At 42.0% G+C, this 23,759-nt stretch overlaps 1 protein-coding gene across 5 annotated transcripts in view; it reads right to left on the bottom strand.

Moving 5' to 3' along the window:
- Window positions 1-7,324: 7,324 nt before the first annotated feature.
- Window positions 7,325-23,759, bottom strand: part of SMAD9 (SMAD family member 9) — a 73,967-nt gene continuing 57,532 nt past the window's right edge. For all 5 annotated transcript variants that reach the window (XM_087865179.1, XM_045796948.2, XM_087865180.1 and 2 more), the window contains 3 exons: window positions 22,098-22,319; window positions 14,985-15,241; window positions 7,325-10,447 (listed from right to left, as the gene is read on the bottom strand). In XM_087865179.1, coding sequence (XP_087721305.1) covers window positions 10,304-10,447; window positions 14,985-15,241; window positions 22,098-22,319 — 623 coding nt within the window. In that variant the 3' untranslated portion in view covers window positions 7,325-10,303. The remainder of the gene's footprint in view (window positions 10,448-14,984; window positions 15,242-22,097; window positions 22,320-23,759) is intronic.

Below are 23,759 nucleotides of genomic sequence, written 5' to 3'. Positions count from 1 at the left end.
AGATATATTTATACACACTTACAAGCTTGTATACAAAACTGAGTGTTGCTTCCATAAGGGAAAATTGGGGCACTGGTGGTATAGAGTAGCAGAATGGGGGGTTCAGTGATTAGGAACCATCTTTTATCAAAATAGTCCTTTGTACTGCCTGAATTTTTACCAGTCCATGGATGACTTTTTAAAAAATGTTTTTATTGCAAATGGAAATCTTGTTACAAATTAAGAAGAGTATGTGGTTTATGCTTTTTCCTTTGCTCTCTATTTCGGTTTATGAGAAGAGATGTTTTTACTGATAAATCTTCATTTCCATGTATTTAGCACTTATTTATAGTGCTGTTTCCCCCTGGAGTTTCCTACCATCCATTCTGAGGTAATGTAAACTCCCTCCTGGAGGTGATGAAGGAAGATTATAATCTAAAGACAGCATGACAGAATGATACCAATTCTCTAGCGTTTTATAATTTTCAAACACAGTCCTGGCTACTTACTCTTTCAACCATCCCATCCCAACAGTTATTTCGTAGATGCAGACACACGCTTGCAGAGATTGTCACTTGCTCAAGATTGCATAGCTAGCTGGATTCAAATCCTGGACTTCGGACTCTAAGTGACTTACTGCACACTGTTAAGTCGTGGGAGCTGTGTACGTAATCATGGCGGGGCCAGTGCAGTTTGAACGTGGACTTCACACTTGACAGTGGATGCCCTGTCATAAATAAATAAAGCCTTTGTATACTAACCCTTGGGTTTAGAAATGTGTTAAAAGCCAAATATTACACCCTAATTATATTATTTTAGAAAGTACTTCCATGTGCCAATTCATTTGAACCTCAAAACACGGCAAGTATTGTCCCTGGTTTGGATGAGGAAAGAAGCTCAGAGAAGTGACTTGTAAAACAGGTCTAACCATTAGATGCCAAGACTTGAATTAAATCTTGTCTCCAAAAATGATGCTCTGCCCACAGTAGAATGTTGTTGCTAAAGTAAGAGCTAACACTTCTAAGTGCCTAGTTTCAAACACGGTAGGCACTTCAATATATGCTAAATTTTTTCAAATTTCTGTATGCACACATAATTTTATATAAATACATCAACGTAATCATATTGTGTATACTGAGGATTTCTGGTTTAGGGTCTCCCTTTTGTTTCATTTTTTAGTTCCCCACCCTGTCTTCCACAGACTGCCCACCTTCCAGATAACCTGTGTCAACGACCTGGCATGTATTCTGCCTTATTTTTTCTATGTTTTGTAAATCTTTAACAGACACATGTACACATATAGCAACTGTCGGTTACATAAAAATGTGGGCATAGTATACATGTCAGCATATTACTTGTTTATGCTCCAGTACTGTATAGATAGAAGTCCCCCCAAGTCACTTCTGTGACTCTGATTCATTCCTTTAGATGGCTGCAGAGCACCTCGTGATAGGAATGTGTCCGCACATTCAATCATTCCACTGTTGATGGCATTCACTTGGTGTCCAGTTTTCTGCCACTATGAACAATGCCACCTCCCTGTAGTGTATCCTTCTGTACTGGTATGTACTGGTGATTCAGTGGCCATGGAATAGATTCTCATAATTGGGATTGTTGAGTCTAGGGAAATAGATATGTGTTTTCTTTAGATATTAATTATATTTCTTTCCCCCCAAGGGCTCTATCACTGCAAACGTCTACTAGCATCAAGGGAGAATTTCTTTTCCTCTTATCTTTGCCAGCAGGAGTTACTGTTTTTGTTTAACTCTTCCTTGATAGATATGTACTGCTAATTGTTACATTTATTAGCATTTCTCTGAATAGTGGGAAATTTGAGTACCTCTTCATATATGCTTGTTTGTTATTTAGATTTGCTCTGTGAATCACTTAGTCATATATTTAGGCTCCCTTTTTCTGCTCAATGTGCAAAAGTCTGGTGAATATTATAAAAATTAACCCTGTCATTTTTTCAACAGATTTTATTTATTTGAGAGAGAGAGAGAGCATGCACGAGTGGTGGGGGAAAGAGCAGAAGGAGAGGGAGAAGCAGGCTCCCAACTGAGCAGGGAGCCCAATGTGGGACTCAGTCCCAAGACCCTGAGATCAACACCTGAGCCAAAGGCAGACGCTTAACTGACTGAGCCACCCAGGCAGGTGCTCCAACCTTGTTATTTTTATTTTTTTCCCAAATCTAAAATTTGCCTATTTACTTCTTTTGTGGTGTTTTTGCCATACAAGATTTTAGTTTCTGTATCTTTTAACATATCTGATATTTCTTTTGTGGCTCTTGGGTTTCCAGTGTTGGTTTAAAAGATCCAATTTGAGATCTTTCAAATGATTGTTGATTTATAATTTCTTGTTTCTTTCTCTAGAATTCGAAAACATAATTAGTACAGGTATTGTCAAATTGTCCTAATTTCTTTTGTGTAATTGACATGGAAAATTTAGTATTCTTTTGTATCACTGTAACTCCTTCAGCTCCTCATTTTCTTTAGCTAAGAAAATGAATATTATAATCATAACAACAGATGCTGTTGAATGGCACATACCTTTACCTGTGTTCAGACAGCAATTTATTAAAAAAAAAAGATAGTGATTTATTTTAAAATGAGCTGAACTGCCACACTATAGAAAAGGTTCTGATTAAAATGCTTTTATTAAGTTTAAAGTTAACAAATGTTTTTTAAAACTATTTTGGTGAAGATACTTGAACTGTTTAATAATTAGATGAGTTGATCTCATTTCCTACTCAGGACATGGACTACTTTCCCCTATTAGCCTAACATTTATCACTTACCCTCCAAATAATCATTTGTATTATTCTAAAGCATTAGAGATGAATGGTTTTTGTTATTGTATACTGCAGCAAAATAAACAAATCTTCCCTCTTCATAGCTTTACCCTAGTAATACAGAAATGCATGCAGCCTTTCTTAAGATGTGAAAAACAACCAGAAGAGAAGTTATGACTAGTGAGATTTTCTGTTTTCCTCTCTTATAATTGCACCTTGTATCATTTGCTGTCCTCAAATTGGAGACTACAGCCAGGACTAATAAGATTTTAGCCCAGCAGCCTTTGAAGATCTAATAATAAACAGGATATATTAATAGTATTATATTAATTAACATTAAGCATTTGCACAAAAATGTATTACTACTTATTACAATTATAAAAAAATATACATACCTGAACTTCCCCATCATGTTGATTAGAATCATCTGTGGGGCAACTGTAACTGGGATAGCATTATTTCATCCAGAAAGTAAAGGAACCGGAGTCTTAGAGAAATCAGTATTTTTCTAAGATCACCAAAAGTTGTCTGCTACTATGAAAACTCAGGTTTGCTTTTAGCAGGGTAGTGCTCAGAGACCCTTTTTTCCAGGCTCCTATTATACTTAAAAAGCTGGCTTTTTCTTTCTAAAAGGGGAGGGGAGGTGGCACTTGGGTGGCTCAGTTGGTTAAGCAACCTACTCTTGGTTTCTGCTCAGGTCATGATTTCAGGGTCTTGAATGGCACCGGTGTCGGGCTCCGCGCGCAGTGTGGAAACAGACTTCATTTCATGAACACCCTGCCTTTTGTGCTAGGGAGTGGAGCCTTGTGTCCAGGTATGTGCCTGAGAAAAGCCAGGCATTCCTCTGTATTGAAGTACCCTTTCCTCTTCCTTACGTTGAAACGGTATATTACCATCTTCTATTTCTCATTCGTGCCATTGAAAAGCAGCAGTTGATAATTGCCCTTTACTCACTAGTCCCAGACATTTGCTACCTGAAACAGGACATGAAGTCCATCCAGTATCTCATTTCTTGAACATTTCTGGCTTTGTCTGCAATTAGAAAATGACTACAGCCCCTGCCCAGGACAGGCATTGCCTATTCTAAACCAGTAGGAGAACTTAAAACTGAGACACATGGAGTAACTCTCAGGCGCTCACTTTGGAGAGGAAGGCTGGGTGCTCTCTGACCACCAAGCACCCGGCCGTGAGCTCTACTAGATGCAAGCTGAAGGTCAGAGGCTGGGATCAGCACAGTGACTGTGCCAACACAGCAGCGCAGGGACAGCAGTGTCCTCAGAAGCTAGTGCCACCTTCCTGTCTACACTGTACCCTTGCTGGGAAATGGAATAGCTCACCTCTGCTATTAATAATCGGAAGCGGGAACTGGTCTATTTCTAGCAACCAAAATAGCAAGCCTTCCCACGTAGTCTAGGAGAGAGACGCAAGTATTCTGAACAGAGATCTCCTGTGGAGCTGGTGTTCTGGCAAATCATCTTGAGCCAGGATACTGACCAGAACCAGAGTAGCAACTATACAATAATACATTGGAGGTGCTTTCAACTACGCATGCCTGCACCTTGTGAGAAGACGCTACTCTCACCTGAGGCCTCCTGATGGATCCAAGATGAAGTCACATCAACATTCCAAACAACAATGGTGAGGACCCCCGTTTTGGTTATCCAGCACACCACCTCAAAGCGTGATGGCTTTAAATAACCACCTTTTTGTTGACATTGCTCTCATGCTGCGGGTTGGCTGAGCTCAGCTGAGGGGTTCTGGTGGTCGGGCTTGGGGTGTCTCATGAGGCTGCATTCAGAGAGGAGCACAGCTGTGACTGGAACACGCAGGGTGGCCTCTCAGTCCTCCAAGCAAGACTTGGCAAACGGACCACCCTGGCCCAGGCCGAATTCGACCCGCAACCTGTTTCTGTTCCACCGCAGGCTATGAAGAGTTTTTACATTTTTTAAATGGTTGAAGAAAATCAAAAGGAAAATGTGTCGTGATATGTGAAAAATATTGAAATTCAAATTTCAGTGTCCATAACACTTTACTGGAGCCCGGCCACGCTCACTGTTTGCATACTGTTTACAGCTGCTTTCGCTCTGCAACGGTGGAGCAGAGCACTTGCCACTCTTGGTTGCCACACCAGAATTCCTTATGCTTTTTTCTGATCTTTACTGAAATTTACATTTTGAAAATAAATGCTTGGAATAAAAACAATTTTAACTGTGTAACCGTCAAAGCTACCTTTCTTTGCTACTGCAGTGCGGCTGAATACCTATTTCCAAACCAAATCATAAGCATTCTTCTCTTACCCCACCAGCTACAGCATGGTCATTGGACATGCAATTGGAGGCTTGCAATTCTTTTATTGCAAAGACAAATGAAGGGTGCGTGAGCTGCTCAGTCGGTTAGGCGTCTGAGTCATGATCCTGGAGTCCTGGGTTAGAGCCCCTGCTCAGCAGGGAGCCTGCTTCTCCCTCAACCCCTCCCCCTGCTCATGCTCCCTCTCTCTTGCCTGTGCTGTCTCTCCAAAAAAAAAATAAAATCTTTAAAAAAGAAGAAAAAAAGGAGAAATGAAATACTTGCTTTTTTGAAAAAAGGGGAACTGGAAACAAATCATTTCTGCCTTTACAATGTGAACCCCAAATGTCTTTCTAAACAATAGGTGGAAAACGATGGACATGCAATAGATACAATCCTTGCCCTTAAAAAGCTCCCAATCTGGCAGACAGTTGGGCAAGTAAACAGTGTGGTGCAGGAATGAATAAGTGACCATTGATGAGCACAAGTATGATGGCAGCAGAGAGAGCAGGCATCCAATGTGGCTTAGGAAGGTCTTGGGTGACTTGCTAAGGGAACTGATGGGAAGGAAGACAAGGTGGACTGGGCCCAGAAGCCTTCCCAGGTACCCACCTAGGGCCTGATGGAGATGCCACTGCTTGACCTCCCAGCAACCTGCCACAACTGATAACGCACTGACCTTTGTTGGCGTACTCATTCGTCTTCCTCCACAAGCTTGTAAATTCCTTTAACGGCAGAAACTGTGCTGTGTGTCATTGCATCTACAGTGGCTGACACATAAGAACAATTTGATAAATGAATATGCAGGGGTTTCTAGGATGAAAATATCCTTTCTCTAAGTAAAGTTAATGTTTAAAGACTGCCTGTATGTCTATGCCATGGTATCTTAAGAAGATCTGTACTAGTTAGTGTTTGAAATGCCAATACCAAAATATTAGAGGCAGGAACAGGTCAGGAACCATGAAGAGGCAAACGCAGACAAGACACAATCACATAAACTCACAGCTTAAACGGGAGGTCTCATAACCCCTGCCTACATCTGAAACAGAATAGCCTTTCATTTATTTATAGTTTGGAAGTCCACAAATACCTCTTTTGAATAAAGGGCACATTTCTTAAAATGAAAAAGGAAAACCTTGATCAAGTTAATAAGAAGGCCAAGCTGGGGCGCCTGGGTGGCTCAGTCGTTAAGTGTCTGCCTTCGGCTCAGGTCATGATCCCAAGATCCTGGGATCAAGTCCCACATCAGGCTCCCTGCTCAGCGGGAAGCCTGCTTCTCCCTCTCCCACCCCCCCCCCCCCGCTTGTGTTCCCTCTCTCGCTCTCTTCTGCCAAATGGGTAAAATCTTTAAGATTTAAAAAAAAAAAAAGGCTAAGCCTTCTTGAAATATTTTCATATTTCCCCCCTCCATTTTAAGACTAGAAGGAAATGGAAGGAATTGAGAATCTCCTCCTGGATTTTATCTTACCTTTTCCTCACTAGTCATCTTTAGCACCTCCTGAAACATAATATATAGGTACAATGAACAGACGTTTACAATAATAAAATTGTTCTTTCCTATATATCGCAATATCACTTAATATATTTGCCGCTATCCAGAAAAAAAAGCTTCTATGTATATCCTCTCTAAAATTACTACAAAGTATCTCCAAGATGCTATACTTAATGCCAGGGATACCAAGATGTTTAATTCAAAACCATTACCTAATTTCTCTATAGCATGTTGGATTTTAAAAGCATCTCATTTTCAAAATAAGATGGCTTAAGATCACCTTAAGGCCTCACATGCAGTGATCCATCTATGATGTTTGTAGGGAAAAATGAGCCAGAGCCATATAGGTACAGTATTGTTTATTATAAACAATCACATAACAGTATAAGTGTGCATTTAAAGGATAATTGAAGCTTAGATACGATCATCAAAAGCATTACTTAAATAGAAATAGTTTCTTTTCTTTTTGGTTTGTGTTACATTAATTTGAACTTAACATATGTCAGGATCCCCTACTCTTGTCATACAGTTCAACCACTAAATCATAACAGGGGAAGACAAATTTGGAATGCATGTTATAGTTTGCTTTAGTTGTTGAATATATATGCCAAATATTCAGGGCCCATTCAAAAGTTAAGCAGGTGTTTAAAGTCTAGCAGGTGGTATTTATAAAATGCTTTTGTTGTTGCTTCTAATCCCTTCGATGACAATGAAAAGGGGATTCTAAGTGCTAGTGCTATGTTGTTCAACTTTTCCTGATTGATACTGAATGTTAAAAAAAAAAAAAAGGAAATGTGTTGAAAAGTGACATCTTTATAGTTCCAAAGCACTGGAAGATAGTAAAATATCATCTAACTAAAACAAACTTCTCACATCTCAATTTTTAAACAGGAAAAGAGCAGAAAACAGGCTTGAACAACACAACAAATGTTCTGGGTCTTCAGAGCAGGCCAAAACGTTGTTCTCTACTGCACGACCCTTGTCCATGGCAACCTTAAAAATGTTTGGCATTGTTGGTGCCTTTAAATGGCTAGCACGTCCACTTTGCTAGTTATCCTATAAAAGAATGCTATTACATTTTGGGGGGATTGTCCATCTCAAGGATTGAATGCTACATGAGCAAATGTGGAAGTCTGAAAGAAAATGCTACGTTACAACTTTGGACAATTCCTGCCAGCAAAAATGTTAAAAGGCTGATGAGAACGTGACTAGTTACAGTGACCAAGGGGTTAACTTCTCTGAATTTCACTCGTATTCTAATACGGACTTTTGGTGAGACAGGACCTGTGATGACGCAAATGTACCACTTTAATCATTTGTTTTTCAAAGGAGTAACACAGGCTCGCTGGAATATTTTGTCCTGGTTTCCCAAACCTGCATGAATATCCAGGTTTGTTAATTTTTTTAATGTAATTTGTAAGTAACCAGTTATGATTAATTCTGCAAAGGTAAAAGGTTATAAGAGGATGAGTTTGAGCATTTGTGAAGAGATCAAGAAAGCTATGTTAGGTCTCTGGAGCAAAATCCATGTGTACTTATGCTCTCACAGAGCTGTACTCATATGAGGAAGACTTTTCTAAGAGGAAATGGGGGAAAACTAGAAAAAAACTAGAAAATTGGGAAGTAAGGGGAGAAAAACAACTTTGGGGCACTGAAGAAAAGTAGCATTTCTTCAAGGAAGCCTTCAACTCTTACCTGATTGCTCAGAAGAGAAGGGAAATAAGTTTCAAAATAGAGATAATTAAGAGATCAGCTCTATTTTTTTTTAAGCAAAAGAAAGACCGCAGGTTTTGCTTTGTATTAAAAGCTCTGAAACATGATGATGTCTACACAGGTTTACTAACAGACTCTCAGCTCCAGCGTCTGGGGCTGCCTCTGGTTTACATTTGATTCCACAGTACTAACACCGTACCCGGCCCGTTCAGGGACACAATACATAGTTGATGAACCAATGAACTACGGGGTTTTCTAAACACTAAATGGACCACCTAGTTTTAACGTAGAATGTACTATTTTCTATTGCATATATGAAAGTTTCTATTAGATAACACTAGTCCTTACAAGAGGTGACAGTAGGAGCTCACTCATATATATCTTTTTCACAGGATCATTTCTACCTTGAATACAATTTACTGAGAAGCAACTACTGTGTGTGCTAATTCTAAAAAGAGTTGAGATAGAATGCATAAACGGAGAAACCTCTTGGATTACTGAAGTACCGTCTGTTACAAGCATAATTACCTCCTTAAATTATACATTTTTAAGAGGGTGTGAAATATTTTTCGAAGCAATGCAGTGTTTAGTGGGTGGGAATTATATATATATATATACTTTTATATATGAAAGTACCTAGAAATGTGGGGAATTTTCCTCTCCTCTATCATCCAAGAGTAAATAAGAACAGGTTTTTAAAACCGTATATATATTTTTTAAATGTCCCACTCTTCAGTACCACTGTTCCCCAGATATTATAGGGGTTATGAAATTATTATTTTATTTGGGAAGTTATTTCCAAAAGGTGTGAGGCTTCAGCTTTATAAGAGGCTACCAGATGTGACCAGCAGATGGAGACACTTAAGTTATATAACTCATTAATTTGACCCCAGCAATGTGTCCAGATCTTCTCAAAGGCTCCACCACTGTTTTAGTCATCTGTATATAGTATGTGCCAACATGTAGGGGAAGTGAGGCAAAAGGAGTCCCCTCGCCACGAAGTCTTCTCATGGGAATGTGAGAAGGTGTGAGTAAACATACGATGCTTTTGTCCAACCCTCTTACTTTAGTGCTTCTTTCCCACCTAGGATTTACACACACGGTCCTCTAGCTCACTGTGCAGACTCCGAAGGAAGTCTGCCAGACTGCCTGACCGGGATAACCAGGAAAACAGGGGCCCGATTTCCCACGTGGAAAGCAAGTGTCTCCCTGGGTGACTCTCCTGGACGAAGTTCTGGTCTTATTTTGCAAATTGGGAATACAGCTCATTTCATGCTTTTTTCATATAAATCTTCGCATGTATTAGACTCATTCTTTCTTTTTTTTTTTTTTTTTACAGTGGTAGATCATGAAGCAACATGATTCCCAGCTTCACAGTCTCTTTTCCAATCACAGTTTAAATCTGTTTCAAATGTACCATTAATATCAGCACGATAGTCCAGCTATAGGTATTGCAACTTGGGAAAGAAAGTAATTTATGTGACTCATCTTACATAATTAATTTTACAAGCTTGGTGTTTTGTTTTGTTTTTTTTCCTTCTTGCTAATAGCACTAAAAGTGAGATTGTTAAATGCTACGGGTTTGATTGCTTTCTTTTGTCTCAAAGTATTACTTGCTCTAGTACTGCTAGCACCCTGATTTGTACGATATAAGCAGTTTTGATATTTTTCTGGTAGGTCACACAACATGTCTTAAAATGACACGGCTGACTAACGCTGCCTTTTTTTTTTTTTTGCCAACATTTTTCAAATTCTATTGACACAGTCGCCTTTCATTTGTTTCCTCCCACAAAAGAAGCCGCTTCTCATTATAGCAGAGGCGTGAAAAACCTGCTTTTCTAATCACGTTGTCCTGGCATCGGGTTAACTAGAAATTCTAGCACGGAACAACTGGTGATAAAAAATATGAATAGTATATATTATATGTATTTACATATGTACTTAGAGAAACTTCAGTTAGTTGCAAATCTGAAATGGTATATAAGCCACTGCCTGCAATAGCATCTATTCTATAGAAATGTAGATTAAGACGTGACTGGCTGTTAAGACACTGAAGAAATCGGGTTATGGGGAGAGCCCATCTGAGTCAGAACTTTGTCCAACCACTGCAGTGGTCCATGAAGATGAATCTCAATCCAGCAGGGGGTGCTCGTGACATCCTGGCGATGATACTCAGCTCCCCAGCCCTGGAAAGCAAGAAGAGAGCCAAGAGTGATGGTGCCAGACTTTCGGTTGGCCTCTAGACGTGTGAGGCGGGCGGCAGTGCACACAGAGCCCACGCACCAGAGCAGCTCCTGAGACCTGGGAGAGCGTGCACTCCACCTTCCTCTAGGTACAGGACAATTTTTGCATCAAGCAGACACCCTGAGATGAGTCCAAATCAAAGGATTCCCTCTGGGTTCACAACTCAATACGTGGACTGAGAGTGGTCTGGTCTCTAGTCACATCGGAAACACTGGCAAATCATTTTCTTTTCCACAAGGGAAGGAGCCTGATTTTATGTTCAACCCTGCCTGCTGAAGACAGTGTTTTGCCCAAACCGATGCTCACTACAGACCAGTGAGTGGATCTGAAAGGTGTAAAGACAGAAGTGAGGGTGCTCTTAATTATCCAGGGTTGGCTAACAAAACTTGTTTCTCCTCTCTCTCTCTCTTTGGCTCACTTTTGGCAGTTTCCCATTTATTACCATTCATGGGAGAGACAGGAAAAATAAAAAATAAACGTGTCTATCTTTTTTCTCTATGTTATACATCAGTGACGAGTTATTTTAAAAATGAAGAGACATCACACATCACTGTTATTGAGAAGAGTGATTATCTGTAGTTCTTAAAAAATTGGATTTCAACACAACCATGCTGCCTGATCACACTTTACATTCGTGACCACAAACTTCAAGTGCACCTCTGATGCCACCTGCGATCAAATGACACTCCCCCAGTCTGTCCCCACACTCCAAATGACTGCTCACTCCTGCTCCTTTTCCCTAAAACCTCTAACACCCACTTCCCCAGTCTGTTTGTGAATGATAATCTTCTTTTTTAAAATTCTTTACTTAAATTCAATTTAGTTATACTGTATTATTAGTTTCAGCGGTAGAATTTAGCGATTCATCAGTTGCATATAACACCCAGTGCTCATTCCCTCAAGTGCCCTCCTTAATGCCCATCACCCAGTGACCCCATCCTCCCTCCTGCAGCCCTCAGTTTGTTTCTTAGAGTTCAGCATTTCTTACGGTTTGCCTCCCTCTCTGTTTTCATCTTATTTTAATGAGATGTGAAGCAATCAGAAGAGTTTCCACAGCACCTGTGTCAACATACTCAGCCTTTCTACTTCTGAGCACAGATTAATGATCCATCTTCCTAATAAGCCAGTCCATCCAGTTGTGCATAAGACTCCACTGCCTTCCCAAGGACATCATTCCAGCAAATCTCCCCATTTTCTCCTACAGTATTTTGTTTTCTGCTGGATCATTCCCATCAATATAGGAACATGCTGAAATATCTCCCACCTTCAAAATACTTCTCTTGGCCCTACCGCTCCCACCACCTACTGCCCTATATCTTTGACCCCCTTTCTAGCAAAAACCCTCAAACGAGTTGATCCTACTGGCTGTATCAATTCCTCTCCTTCCATTCTCTAATTCCATTCTGATCAGCATTTCAACCCCAGCCTTCAGCGAAACTATTCCTGCTAAGATCAAAAAAGATCTCTACATGCTAAAATTAATGATCAGCTCTCAGTCTTCGTGTTTCTCAGGCAGTACGTGATCCATTTCGTCCCCTCTCCTTCTCAACATACTTTCTTCTTTTGCTTTAAAGGGCACCTTACTTTCTTAGTTTTACTACTACTTTGGTTACTCTCTCTTTTCTTTGCTGGTTCTTTCTCTTTCCCCCGTCTTTTAAGGTTGAAGTATCCTAGGGCTCCATCTTGGAGGCCCTGTTCTTCTCTGTTAAACTCACACTGTTGGCAATTCCATCCAGGCTCATCGATAAATACTGTGCAAATGCTGACAACTCCTAAACTGACATCTCCATCCCAGCCCTCTGTCCCTAAGTCCAGACTCACATATCTAACTGTCCACTCAGCATCTCCACTTAGATGTGTATCAGACATCACAGAGTTATTCCCACTAAAACTGAAGTCTTAACCTTCTATCTACACTTGACCCACCTGCATCTTCTCCTTCCCGGCTGGAGGCAACTTCATCGCTCTAACTCCTCCTTTCACCTACCCCCCCTGCAATCACCTGCACAACTCAGAACCCTTCCCCTTCCTACACCCTGTATGAGAATGCCCCTCCCAGCGGGAGCAACCGTCATCTCTCATCTAAATACCGCACTGGCCACCTAGCTGTTCGCTCTGCTTTCACCCTTGCCTCCATAATATCTGCAATCCACAGAGCAGCTATAGTGATCCTTTAAAAATATAAGTCAGATCATGAAATTCTCGGCTCAAATCCCTTCAGGAGTTCCCCATTTTGTTAGAGTAAAAGCTGAAACCCTTGCAGTGGATCTCACTGCCCGCCCCTCCCCACTGGCTCCCTGACTCATGCTCCAGGCACCCTGGCCGCCTCCCTCCTACAAATGTCAGGGTAAGCTCTTGCTCTTCCTCTGTGTCTACTGCTTCTCCTCCACACACCCTTATGACTTAACTCCCTCGTCTCCTTCAAGTCCCCATGGAGGCTCACCCTGCCCACCTTTTTAAAACTTGCAACCTACCCCTACCCCAGCCCTCCCTCCAATCCCCCATACCCTGCTCTATGTTTTTCTTTCCATTGACGTTCTTTATTATAGCTGTTGTCTAGTACCTGTCTCTCCCTACTGGAATATTGATGCCATGAGGGCAGAGATCTTGAGTAATCACTGATGTATCCCAATGCCTAGAATGGCACCTGGTGTTGTCCATGGTAGGTGCTCAATAATATCTTATTGACTGAATGAGTCCTAGTATCAGTAAAAATCAAAGCTAAAAAATGCCTTAAAGACGATTGAGTCCATCACCTCTCAGTGGTAGCCACCAGTGTTTAGTCCTAAAATTTATTTTAATTTTAATAATGTGTTTTATTCAATCTATCTAAAATAGTATCCTATCAATACATAATCAATATGCAATTACTAATGAGACATTTTACATTATTTCTATGTGTACTGTCTTCCTCCTCCGCCCGCCCTGGTTTTGTTGAGATATAATTGATATATATTGTGTTAGTTTTACGTGTACACGTAATGATTGGATATATGCATACAGTGCAAGATGATCACCACAATACGTTTAGTTAACAACCATCACCTCACATACTTACACATTTTCCCCCTATGATGAGAACTTTTAAATTTCTTTTAAACTGGTTGTCTGTTGTGACATTTGCAAAATTAGTAACCGTTTTCTGTGAATTGTACAGCTTTATGAAATAGATCTAGCTGATCTTAGGACAACCAGATGTCTATGCAAGCTTCTGTGCCAGTGACATAATTACCTCTGACGTACTGGCATTTCATCCTCATTTTAAAAACATGGACCTGGAAAAAATAACTGTGAGTCAAATGATTGTTCGTTAACGGCAATTTAATGCCCTCTGCTGGCTCCAAAGCATCAGAACATTTAGAAAGATTTCCAGGTTATTTGCTAATGGCTTTACAACATAAAAATGCTTTTAAAGCTTAGCAGTAAATTTGCTTTGTCATCATGAAAGAAATGGTTTCAAAAAGCCATTTTTTTTTAAATTGGAAACTATATCCTCGATTGTTATTTTTAAAATAATTACTAAAATTATAAATACAATAACAGAGTATAGAAAAACAGGACAATTCTTTTTCACGGTAATCTTAAAAGATTCATAAATTTTACTTTGAAAAAACCTGGAACAAGCCATCCTGATTTCTTGGATGGATATGCAACAACGTGAAAACTGTCACCTAGACCCAGAGTCTGATAAACAAGCTTGGATTTTGGAATATTAGAATTATTTGCCAGTGCCTTGCAAGAGATCAAACAGCCAAAGACTTCAGCGTGCAAACCCCGGTGGCTTCCTTCCCACTAACTTCCTCGGTTCTCCGAAGCCTTCGCACCAACCTTAGTTAAGATCTGATTCGAGAAATTCAGTAAATATTCTTAAACAGAACATCTACTACTCGCTCAGAGTTAATTATGCCCCACATAATATTTCTACCCCAATTTCTTTATGCCTTTACAACAGCACTTAATGTACACCGGCTTGTCTTAGAGCCACTACCATCTGTTTTGTAGCTTACTTATAAATACGATCTCCTCTGTTGGCCTGTATGCTAACAGTCAGGGCAATGTTTTATTTAACTCAGATAAATTCGACAACATTTACTGAGAGACAACAGTGCTCAGCAACTTGAGAGATGAAAAAAACAAAACAAAACCCTCCATGGCATTAAATCCTGTACAATTATCATTGTCACTTTCTCTTCTGCATGAAAAAAATCCGATTACCACCTTAACTTGTTCTTCCTTCAAAAGTAAAACGTTCAAGAATTTTCTTGTAACTGCTCAACAAGAGAGCTGCTACTCCTTGAGGGGCTCTTCCTTGGAACAACTGAACAGTGTTCCAAAAAGAAACCCCCAAAACCAACCACCATGAAAACCCTGCAGCCGACTTGAACTAGCAGTATGGCTGCCACATCACCCAGAGTGCTTTTTGGTTTCATTTTTGTCTTTCGTCTTCCATCGTGCTATCGGCAGGCAGGCACTGCTTACCTTGACAAAGCTCATGCGGATAGTGCACATCTTCGTTAGCTCGTAGACGACCTCAAATCCGTGGTGCACGGACTGCGCCAGCAGCTGAGCGAAGAGCTGGTTGTTGAAGATCTTGAGGCTGCAGCCGCTGGGGATCTTGCAGACGGTGGCTGGGTGGAAGCCGTGCTGGTAGTTGCAGTTCCGGCTCTGCACGAAGATGCTGCTGTCGCTCACACACTCGGCGTACACCTCGCCCCCGACGTAGTATAAATGCACACCTACGGGGTAAACACAGCATCCCTCAAGCACCAGCCTCGTGTTTCGTTTAGGGGTCACACCATTCTCTTCTCCTGGCGACCGCAAGGTGCGTATCTATTGTGAAATTAATTTTAATATCACCAGGCATAGTAAGAAGTGTGATTAAAATGCCCACATGTTCTAATTATACTGTGGTTTGTTTGTTTGTTTCCACGAGTCCATTTAAAAGTGGATTGCAGGGGCACCTGGGTGGCTCAGCCGTTAAGCGTCCGCCTTTGGCTCAGGTCATGATCTCAGGGTCCTGGGATCGAGCCCCGCATCAGGCTCCCTGTTTGGCGGGAAGCCTACTTCTCCCTCTCCCACTACCCCCGCTTGTGTTCCTTCTCTCATTTTCTCTCTCTCTGTCAAATAAATAAAATCTTAAAAAAAAATTTAAAAAGTGGACTGCACCCCACGTTTGCGATGACCGCTGAGGCGCTCGTGTACTGCTCCTTCTGTCACTCTCGATGTCATGCTTACTCACTCTGAAAGTAAGCTCTCATAATACTAGATGCAAAATAAATATATGATGCAGGAAAAAGCACAGGGCCCTTCAGGTTCATGTATCAGTAAAAAAATAGAAACTGGGTACAGTTAATATCATGGAAATGTCACTTAAGTGCATACACTAAACCCACTTTGGAGGTAACAATAAATGAAGTTTACATTTGATTTTAACCACAATTCGAATCCATTTGTCTTAATAAATACCTCGAAGACATCTATTTCATGTAAGAACTTGTCACCTACTATTATAGATCACAGAAATAATGCCTTTCTTTATTTTACTTAGAAACAACGAAATTCTTGTCACCTTTTCAGATACAAAGACTCACGATCAAAATGTCGCTTATTTTACTTCACCTCATATTTTTGGACTTAAAAAGCAAAACGTCATCCTGAGATTGGTGCTGCCCACACTAATTTTCATTCCAGATTAAATGTGAGTTGACGCTCTCCCTTCACGTGTCTGCGTTTAAGACTTAACGTACATTTGTAGCAAGGGACTGGGGTTAGATGAAGCGAAGTAGTTCTAGTCTAGTGAGCATTCAATCCTAGCCCAGTTTTCCGCCAGCCTTTCAGCAGAAGCAAAATTCTCCAGCATTAAGTGTCAAGGTGATTGCAAATACGATCGCCATTCGGTCACAAGGGGTTCGTAGAAATGGTCCAGAACACACGTAGACTGATAGATTTTGGATCTCCTCAAACTGAAAAGACCCATTTTTACGTAATAGCATTTACAGACCCCCAGAGAGTTCTGCATAGCTGTGCATTTAGGAAACCTCACTGAGAGAGCCAGCTGCTGGGTGCCCCTGTCGGGTTCTAAGGAGCACGCGGGGCGACGGTGCATTAGCTGTGACTGCCTCCCTGCATACTTACTGTTTCCTTTTCCCATCTCCTTTCCCTTAATAAAATTTTAGAAAAGAATGGTTTTCAGCCCTGTGTATTCCGGCCACATCACTGGAGACTGGTCAGGAGTCCCAGAGCGGAAGGATAGCATTCGATGCTCAGTCCAGCGCCCCCTCTCACCACCAACATTGGACGGGCCTCCTCTCCTTTTTGTCTCACCTTTCCGCTCCCTCCCTTTCCTTTCTCATGTCCCTTCTCTCCCTGAACAGCCTGGGATCCGCACCAGGCCATGAGGAGCAGGTGGTATGGTCCTCATTGGCTGGGACGTAGCTACCTGGCTGCACTGACGTGTTGGAGGTGAGGCTGGGGCAAATACGGGCAGACTTCTTTTCCCAGTCTCCGTGAGCTCCCGGGGAAGGCCTGCCCCTGCGGTGGTTGTGGTTGTTCAAAAAGAGGGTGAGCTGGTGAGGAAAGAGCCAGAGAATGAGATGGCCCAGTGTTCAGGATGTATTTGAATTGAATGACATTCAAATTTATAATCTGCCCAGAACCTACTAAGTAGAATAAATCGGATTTTTGTTATCTGACTCTGGTCTTTAGTTAGGGGATGATTTTCAATCCTGTGAAAGTAGTATCTGCAAGCACAGTGTAAGGAAAGCAGAGAAGAGCCTGGGCAGACAGGCAGGAGTTTAGTGTGCTGAGCAAAAAGGGGGGTGCAGAGCCAATGGGATGAGCACATGGAGGCCTGAGTGAGCTCTGGACGGCAGGACAAGGGTGGAACTCAACCCCAGTGTGAAGGAGGCTGGGCTTTGGCTAGAGAAGTGGCATCTAAAGAATAGTGAAGGGTGCCTGAGTGGCTGAGTTGATGACGTGACTGCCTTCGGCTCAGGTCATGGTCCTGGAGTCCCAAGATCAAGTCTCTCATTGGGCTCCCTGCTGAGCGGGAAGTCTGCTTCTCCCTCTGACGCTCTCCCCTCTCGTACTCTCTCTCTCTCAAATAAATAAACAAAACCTTTAAAAAAAAATAAAGAAAAGTTAAGTGGGCAAATGATTTTATTTGCATCCACTTGATAAGCCAAAACAGTGGCTTTAAACGACTTGTATTTTAGATTCAAAATCTCCATAGAGAACAGTAAGCAATAAGGATAATGCCCCTCCTGAGATGCCAAAGGGGACCCGGGCAATATGGTCCTCAGGCAAGCTCTTCCAACACATCTCGGGCTACATCCCTCTCTATCTGGGTTTCCCATTTGAGCGCGACTGCCGCCGGCGTTCTTTGAGATGAGGGAGTATGGAGTCCTGTCAACCCAGGTTGACTTAGGTTACTTAGGTTACTTAGGGCCAGAGGGTTTGTTTGGGTCTGCTGAATCAGACTGCAAGTGTGCTCCCTTTGGGTCCTCTTCCACAGTCTTGAATGACAGAGAAATGACAGGAAAGATGGGGAGGAAGGAGGGTTGCTTACGTTGGTGAGATGGTTCTAAGGCTCTGGACTGTAACAGAAGGAAGAGAAAGTCGGAGTCCCAGAATGGAAGGAATGCACAGGGGTCCCCCGCTGACTGGGAGGGAAGGACGAACACCAGCACAGAAAGTAAATCTCACTACCCCACCACCCTGCTCAGACTCTGGTGCCTCTTCACTCCCCTTGGGACAATCCCAGACTTCCTGACATGAACTCACCACCTTATCGTGAATCTGTAATCGACCTTCCATTTGCCTTTGTTGCCCTGTCTTCTGCACACCGTTTTAAAAACAAGGCTGAATATCAGGATCATTTGGAGCTTTAAGAAAATGCCTACTTCTGGGTGTAATAACGGTACTTTTATTTAGAAATCCCTTATACAGATACATAAATACTCAAATCTATGAAGAAAGGATACGAAGTCTGAGATTTACTTTAAAATACTCTTGCAAAAATACTGCGCAGGGATAGAGGAAAAGAATGCACAGAATGTGAATCATTACTGAAGCTGGAGATGGTGATATGAATATTCATTACATGATTCTGTCCACTTCTGTATGTGTTTGACATTTTCCAAAATAAAAAATGTTTTAATGTATGATGAGAAAAGTAATAGTATAAAAGCACAGATTTCCAGATCCGCGCCAGGGCTTTGGTTCAGAGGACAGGCCCTCGGTAGGACGAGGCCTGCTGTTGTGCACTGTACGGCCAGGACGTGCCTCGTAGCCTTCCAAGATTTATGTCATCATAGCACGGAGGACATCAAGAGAAGAAAGGGGAAAAGAGGGGGAGACGAACACTGAGAGACTATGGACTCTGGGAAACAAACTGAGGGTTTCAGAGGGGAGGGGGTGGGGGGATGGGTTAGCCCGGTGATGGGTAGTAAGGAGGGCACGTATTGCCATGAGCATTGGGTGTTATCCGCAAGTACTGAATCACAGAGCACTACATGAAAAAAACAAAACACAAAAAAACACCTTTGTTGATACATAATTAGTGGACTTAAGTCCTAGTTTTATGATTTTCCTACTCAGGCATGTTTTGGATCATTATTATTACAAGTAAGAAATTGAAGTTCTTCAATATAATTCTGATAAATACGTTTATCAACAAGAAAAAAAAAAAAAAAAAGATCTATGTCATCATTATAAAGCTTCTCCAGAAGATGGCAGTAACTTCTCTTGAGAAAGGGGCTCCTTGAATTCACACAAAGCCTCCCCTGGGCTGGTGGCAAGGTCATTCCCCCAAACCTGAATCTGATAACTTTAAGTCTCTTTGGACAATATGATGAACAAACACGCTGGGGCCCAACTGAACTCCATGGAACAGCCCACCTCACTACTCGCACGCAGTCGCTCTGCTGGGCTGGGCTGCCCCGTGATGCCTCTCTCTCAGCACCGCGCAGCAATCCTGGCCTGCCCCGAGGGGCCACGTCCCACCCTCTCCCATCCTCACATGGCAAGAAAGTCCACGAGAGACAATGCAGAAAATACAGAGATGCAGAGAATAAAACTCAGCCACAAATGCGCAGCCCAGAAATAATCAAAGCTGACATTTGTTATATACCTTTCAGTTTTCTCTTTGGTGCATGTTTTTTAAACCTTTCATCCTTCCCCCCATGAACAGTTTAAATTTATTATAACAGCCAGAGAGTCCTTTTAAAGTGAAAATTCAGATCTGTAAGCTCCTGTGACCTGGTCCTATCCCCTCCTCTTCTACAACTTCCCCACTCCCTTACCAATTTTATTCCCCTCACCCTGGCTTCCCTGCTGTTCTCACAATGGCTATAGCAGGCAGGCTTCAGGGCCTTTGCACCTGCTGTGCCCTCTACTTCGAAAGCTCCCCCTCCATGTGGCTAATTCCCTTTCTCTTTCTGCTCAAATGTCACTTTGTTAGGAAAGCCTTCCCTGGTAATCCCGTTCTACTTTATGACAAGCTCTCCCCAATCTCTCCCCTCCTGTGTTTTCCTCTAGACGAATCCTTAGACACGTATAACATTATTCTCTGTCTTTCCTTTGTTATGTGTAACCCATGAAAGCCAGATTTTTTTTGTTTTTGTTTTGTTTCTTTGTTTCCAACTGCTGCATCCCTAATGGTGGAACAGTCTGACTAAGAACAGATGCTCAACAAAGATTTGCGAGATGAGTGCCTATTTCTGAAATCTAAGTGTCTCGATTAATTAACTCCAAAGAACAAGTTCACTCATTCACTAACTTAGGAGGCATTTTGCTGCAAATTTATTCAGGCTGGTGTTCCAGGAAGCCATGCTGCTCAAAACCAAATAATCCTAGGGAGCACCTTAGAAACAGTCCCCTGACCTCATAAAAGACTGATAACTCTTCCTTTAAAAATACTCTAAGCCAATTTTCTCCCCCATGCTTCATGGCATGGCTTATAGCTCCTTTAAAAAAACTTTTTCCTCAGTAAAGCACTTCCAAAACAGCTTTCTGAGAAAACGCACTTTGCCTTGCGGACCGCATGAGGGTGGAGTGTCCTTCCACCCAGTGAGCACTTAGGTGGACTTCCTGTTTTCATAAGAGGCTGTCAGTCCTGGCTCTTGTTCCTATGGTTTCTTAACGTGGGGATGAGCCCTCAGCCAGTAGCTCGCAGAACCTCAACTCCCACGTCCGCATCAGCAGCACCTTCAACAAGCTACTTGCAGAAAGATTCCCAGAAGGCCTTCAACACTCCTTTCAGGTTTGAATTCTATCTCTGGATCAAGTGCCATCAGCAGAAGCTCATACGCAGACCAATCTGGAAAGCCCCTCAGCACATAGCTCCACAATATTACGTTTAGATTTCACCTGAAGGGTCTTACAAAATTATTTGAACGTAAAACTGTAGTGAGAAATTTATTTAAGAATTCAGTCAAAGGGAAAGTACTGTTTTCTTTGAAGAGTGGCTATGTTTCCTCCTTTGGGATAAAAATTACATTACAGTCGTGTTTCCATGTTTTGACCTCCCTGTCAGGAAACCCAGAGCACGTTTTAATCACAACCACAAAGCTAACCTTTAGTTGCAGTCTCCTTCCTTGCTGGCCCCAGCCCCCAGTTTCTGATTTTCTATTTTTCATTTATCATCTCACTGCAAACGTTTCCTATAAGGCACCTCAAAGCCACTATGGAAAAATACAGGATATAAATAAACCATTAGAACATCAGTGAATAAATTCGACCTGTTTCTAATCAATGGCTTGTAGGTTTTCTACGACAGGGGACATTTAGGAGGTATGTTAGGAAGAATATTAGAATGTATCACCAAGTACAATAATGAATCTCCCCTGGAAATTTGAAAGAAAAGATTTGTGTCTACCTTCCTGAGGTGGTCTGAGGGCTGGATGGAGAGAGAAAAGGTAAAATGACTCTAAAGGTTCTGTACACTTTTGATTCCACGGTAGTCTGACATACTAGTGGACAACCAGATATCAAACACTACCAGCTACTCTAATATAAAGAAAAGGATTTAAAGACCCACAATGCGGCCTCACACTCAGCTGGGATTTGCTACCGTTGATCACGCCGATGAGACAGGCTTCAAAGCTTCATGGGCCAGACCTCAGGGAGACCTGTGCCCATCTGGCTTCACTACAACGCCTGACTACAGGAGAACCCCAATCGCTACCAAAGGTTTCCCTGCATAAATAGTCATGATTTTCACTACGTAGCTTCTAAGTCTCCAGAGGTCACTTTACCCGACACATATAATCACCCCGCCAGGATTCCTCCTCCAAAGTGATCTTATTTAGCATGTTCAGGCAATTCGAAAATAATTCATGTACTTCTATTTAATAATTTCATCCTGCTTTCACATTTACCCTGTCTGTCTTCATAATACTTATCCTACGCCACCCTCCGAAAGATGCTACGCGGACCCTAGAGCGGAGACCACGACCCTCGAGCCTCGGCGCCTCCCGCCGGCTCGCCAGCCTGCCACCGTCCTGCCGGCTCACGCGGCCAATCCGTGCCTTGTTTCTCTCCCCACGCTTTCGCGCCGAGGAACATAGAAAGGAATGACAGATGTGCTTTTACCCTTTCCTATGTGTCTCCGGGTGTTTTCTATTGTTGAGTTCCTGTTTACATTAGAAAGGAGTCCAAGACAGAATCTGTTCCTGTTATTTGAAGGGTCTGTGAATCCGTCTATAAGCACGCTTCGGGAGGAGGCCTGGAACGTCTCCCCAACTCGGTTGTTGAGTTCATAGTAGGCGACTGAGCACCAGTGCTGTGGCTCCTCGTAGCAAACGGGCCGAAAGTCTGGAAGAAAAAGAACCAGACAGCACATCACTCCTGTCATGCCCGGCTTCCCATCTCAGGATCCCCCCTGGACACTTACATTCATGCCGTTTGACCAGAAGGGGGGGGCTGCGAGACAAGGATGCTCTCTGTCATCTTTTCAAACCTGTCGCCTGAGGGAAGATCTGTGTGGTGAGCTCATCTGGTCACCACACGTGTGGCACAGAGGTCACGATCCCTGTGACTCTCCCATGGTCAGAGCTTTTGTAATCATATGTAATAGTATTGAGGGGGTCTGACAAACTACGATAGGAACAGATCGATGTAAATGCCATCACCCGGAGAGGAGACAGCTCCAAGGAAGGGAGCAGGTCGCCTCCTCTCCACATGTGAAAGATGGCGTATTACTATCACTGGACCGAACGGAGTCCAGGTGACAAGAGTATCATTTTCTAACAAACTAAAGAAGAAAAATAATAGTTTGGATATGATGAGAGCCAAATCAAAAACACTGGGTAGGACTTTAAATTATTTAAGAAAGACAAAAAGAAAAACTTCCACATAGACTCACATTCTCCACCGTATACATATGGAGTACTTATATGGCATAAAATATTTTAAAGACAGCTGTGTGTTTCACTAGGAAATCCATGAATATTATGTTTTCACTTCAAATTTTTCAAAGCTAAGTAAGTTGCCAGTAACCAACCAAAGTTCAGAGTTCTTCCTTTGCCACGCACACTCTTTCTCTGTCTTTTGACTGATTATATTAGCTTTCTTTTCTTCGACTATCCTAGTAATTCTTGTAGCTAGAGTGTGTTCCTATGTGCACTAAAACATAAATTTATGAAACATAAATTAGGGGGCTATTATTTGATTTACAAACGGACCTTTACTTATGAAAGACTTCACGCCGGCAGACTTTAAATCGTAAGCTCCGTTAGGCCCTCTCTGCTCAGTGTGGCTCCTGGAACTGTAGGCTCTGCTTCACCTGAGAGCCTGTGTGGATGCAGAGTCTTGGATCCCACCCCAGGTCTAAGGAATCAAGATCTGCATTTGCATAAGATCACCATGTGGTTTATATGAACATTAAAATTGAGCTACATTTATTAATCTAGCCTATTTTAAGAAACAGATAAAATTCTGTAAAAGCCCTATTTGCATATTCACGTATATTTCTAAGAGCACCCCTCTGAGCTAAATCAAAGACACCACGACAAAACTATAGTATAAACACAATTGGGACAAAATTGCTAGCTCAACTACCCATTTCTGAACTAAACATCAAGACCTACAAACGTCTAAATGTGAGGTTAGAATAAAAACTTTACTTATTCTAGTAACCGGGATGATAGACAAACAATTTATGGTGCTGAGGATACCAAGTTAAAGTGCAAAGCCTGGCTACCTGCCCCTTCACACACCTGTGACACAGCAGGCTAGCACATCTTGTTCTGTTTT

The sequence above is a fragment of the Ursus americanus genome, chromosome 10 (assembly GCF_024610735.1).
Source record: "Ursus americanus isolate L20-20 chromosome 10, mUrsAme1.1.p, whole genome shotgun sequence".
In the NCBI taxonomy this organism is placed as follows: Eukaryota; Metazoa; Chordata; class Mammalia; order Carnivora; family Ursidae; genus Ursus; species Ursus americanus.
The sequence above is the reverse complement of the archived record's forward strand: the minus strand, read 5'-3'. Positions and strand labels throughout refer to the sequence as shown.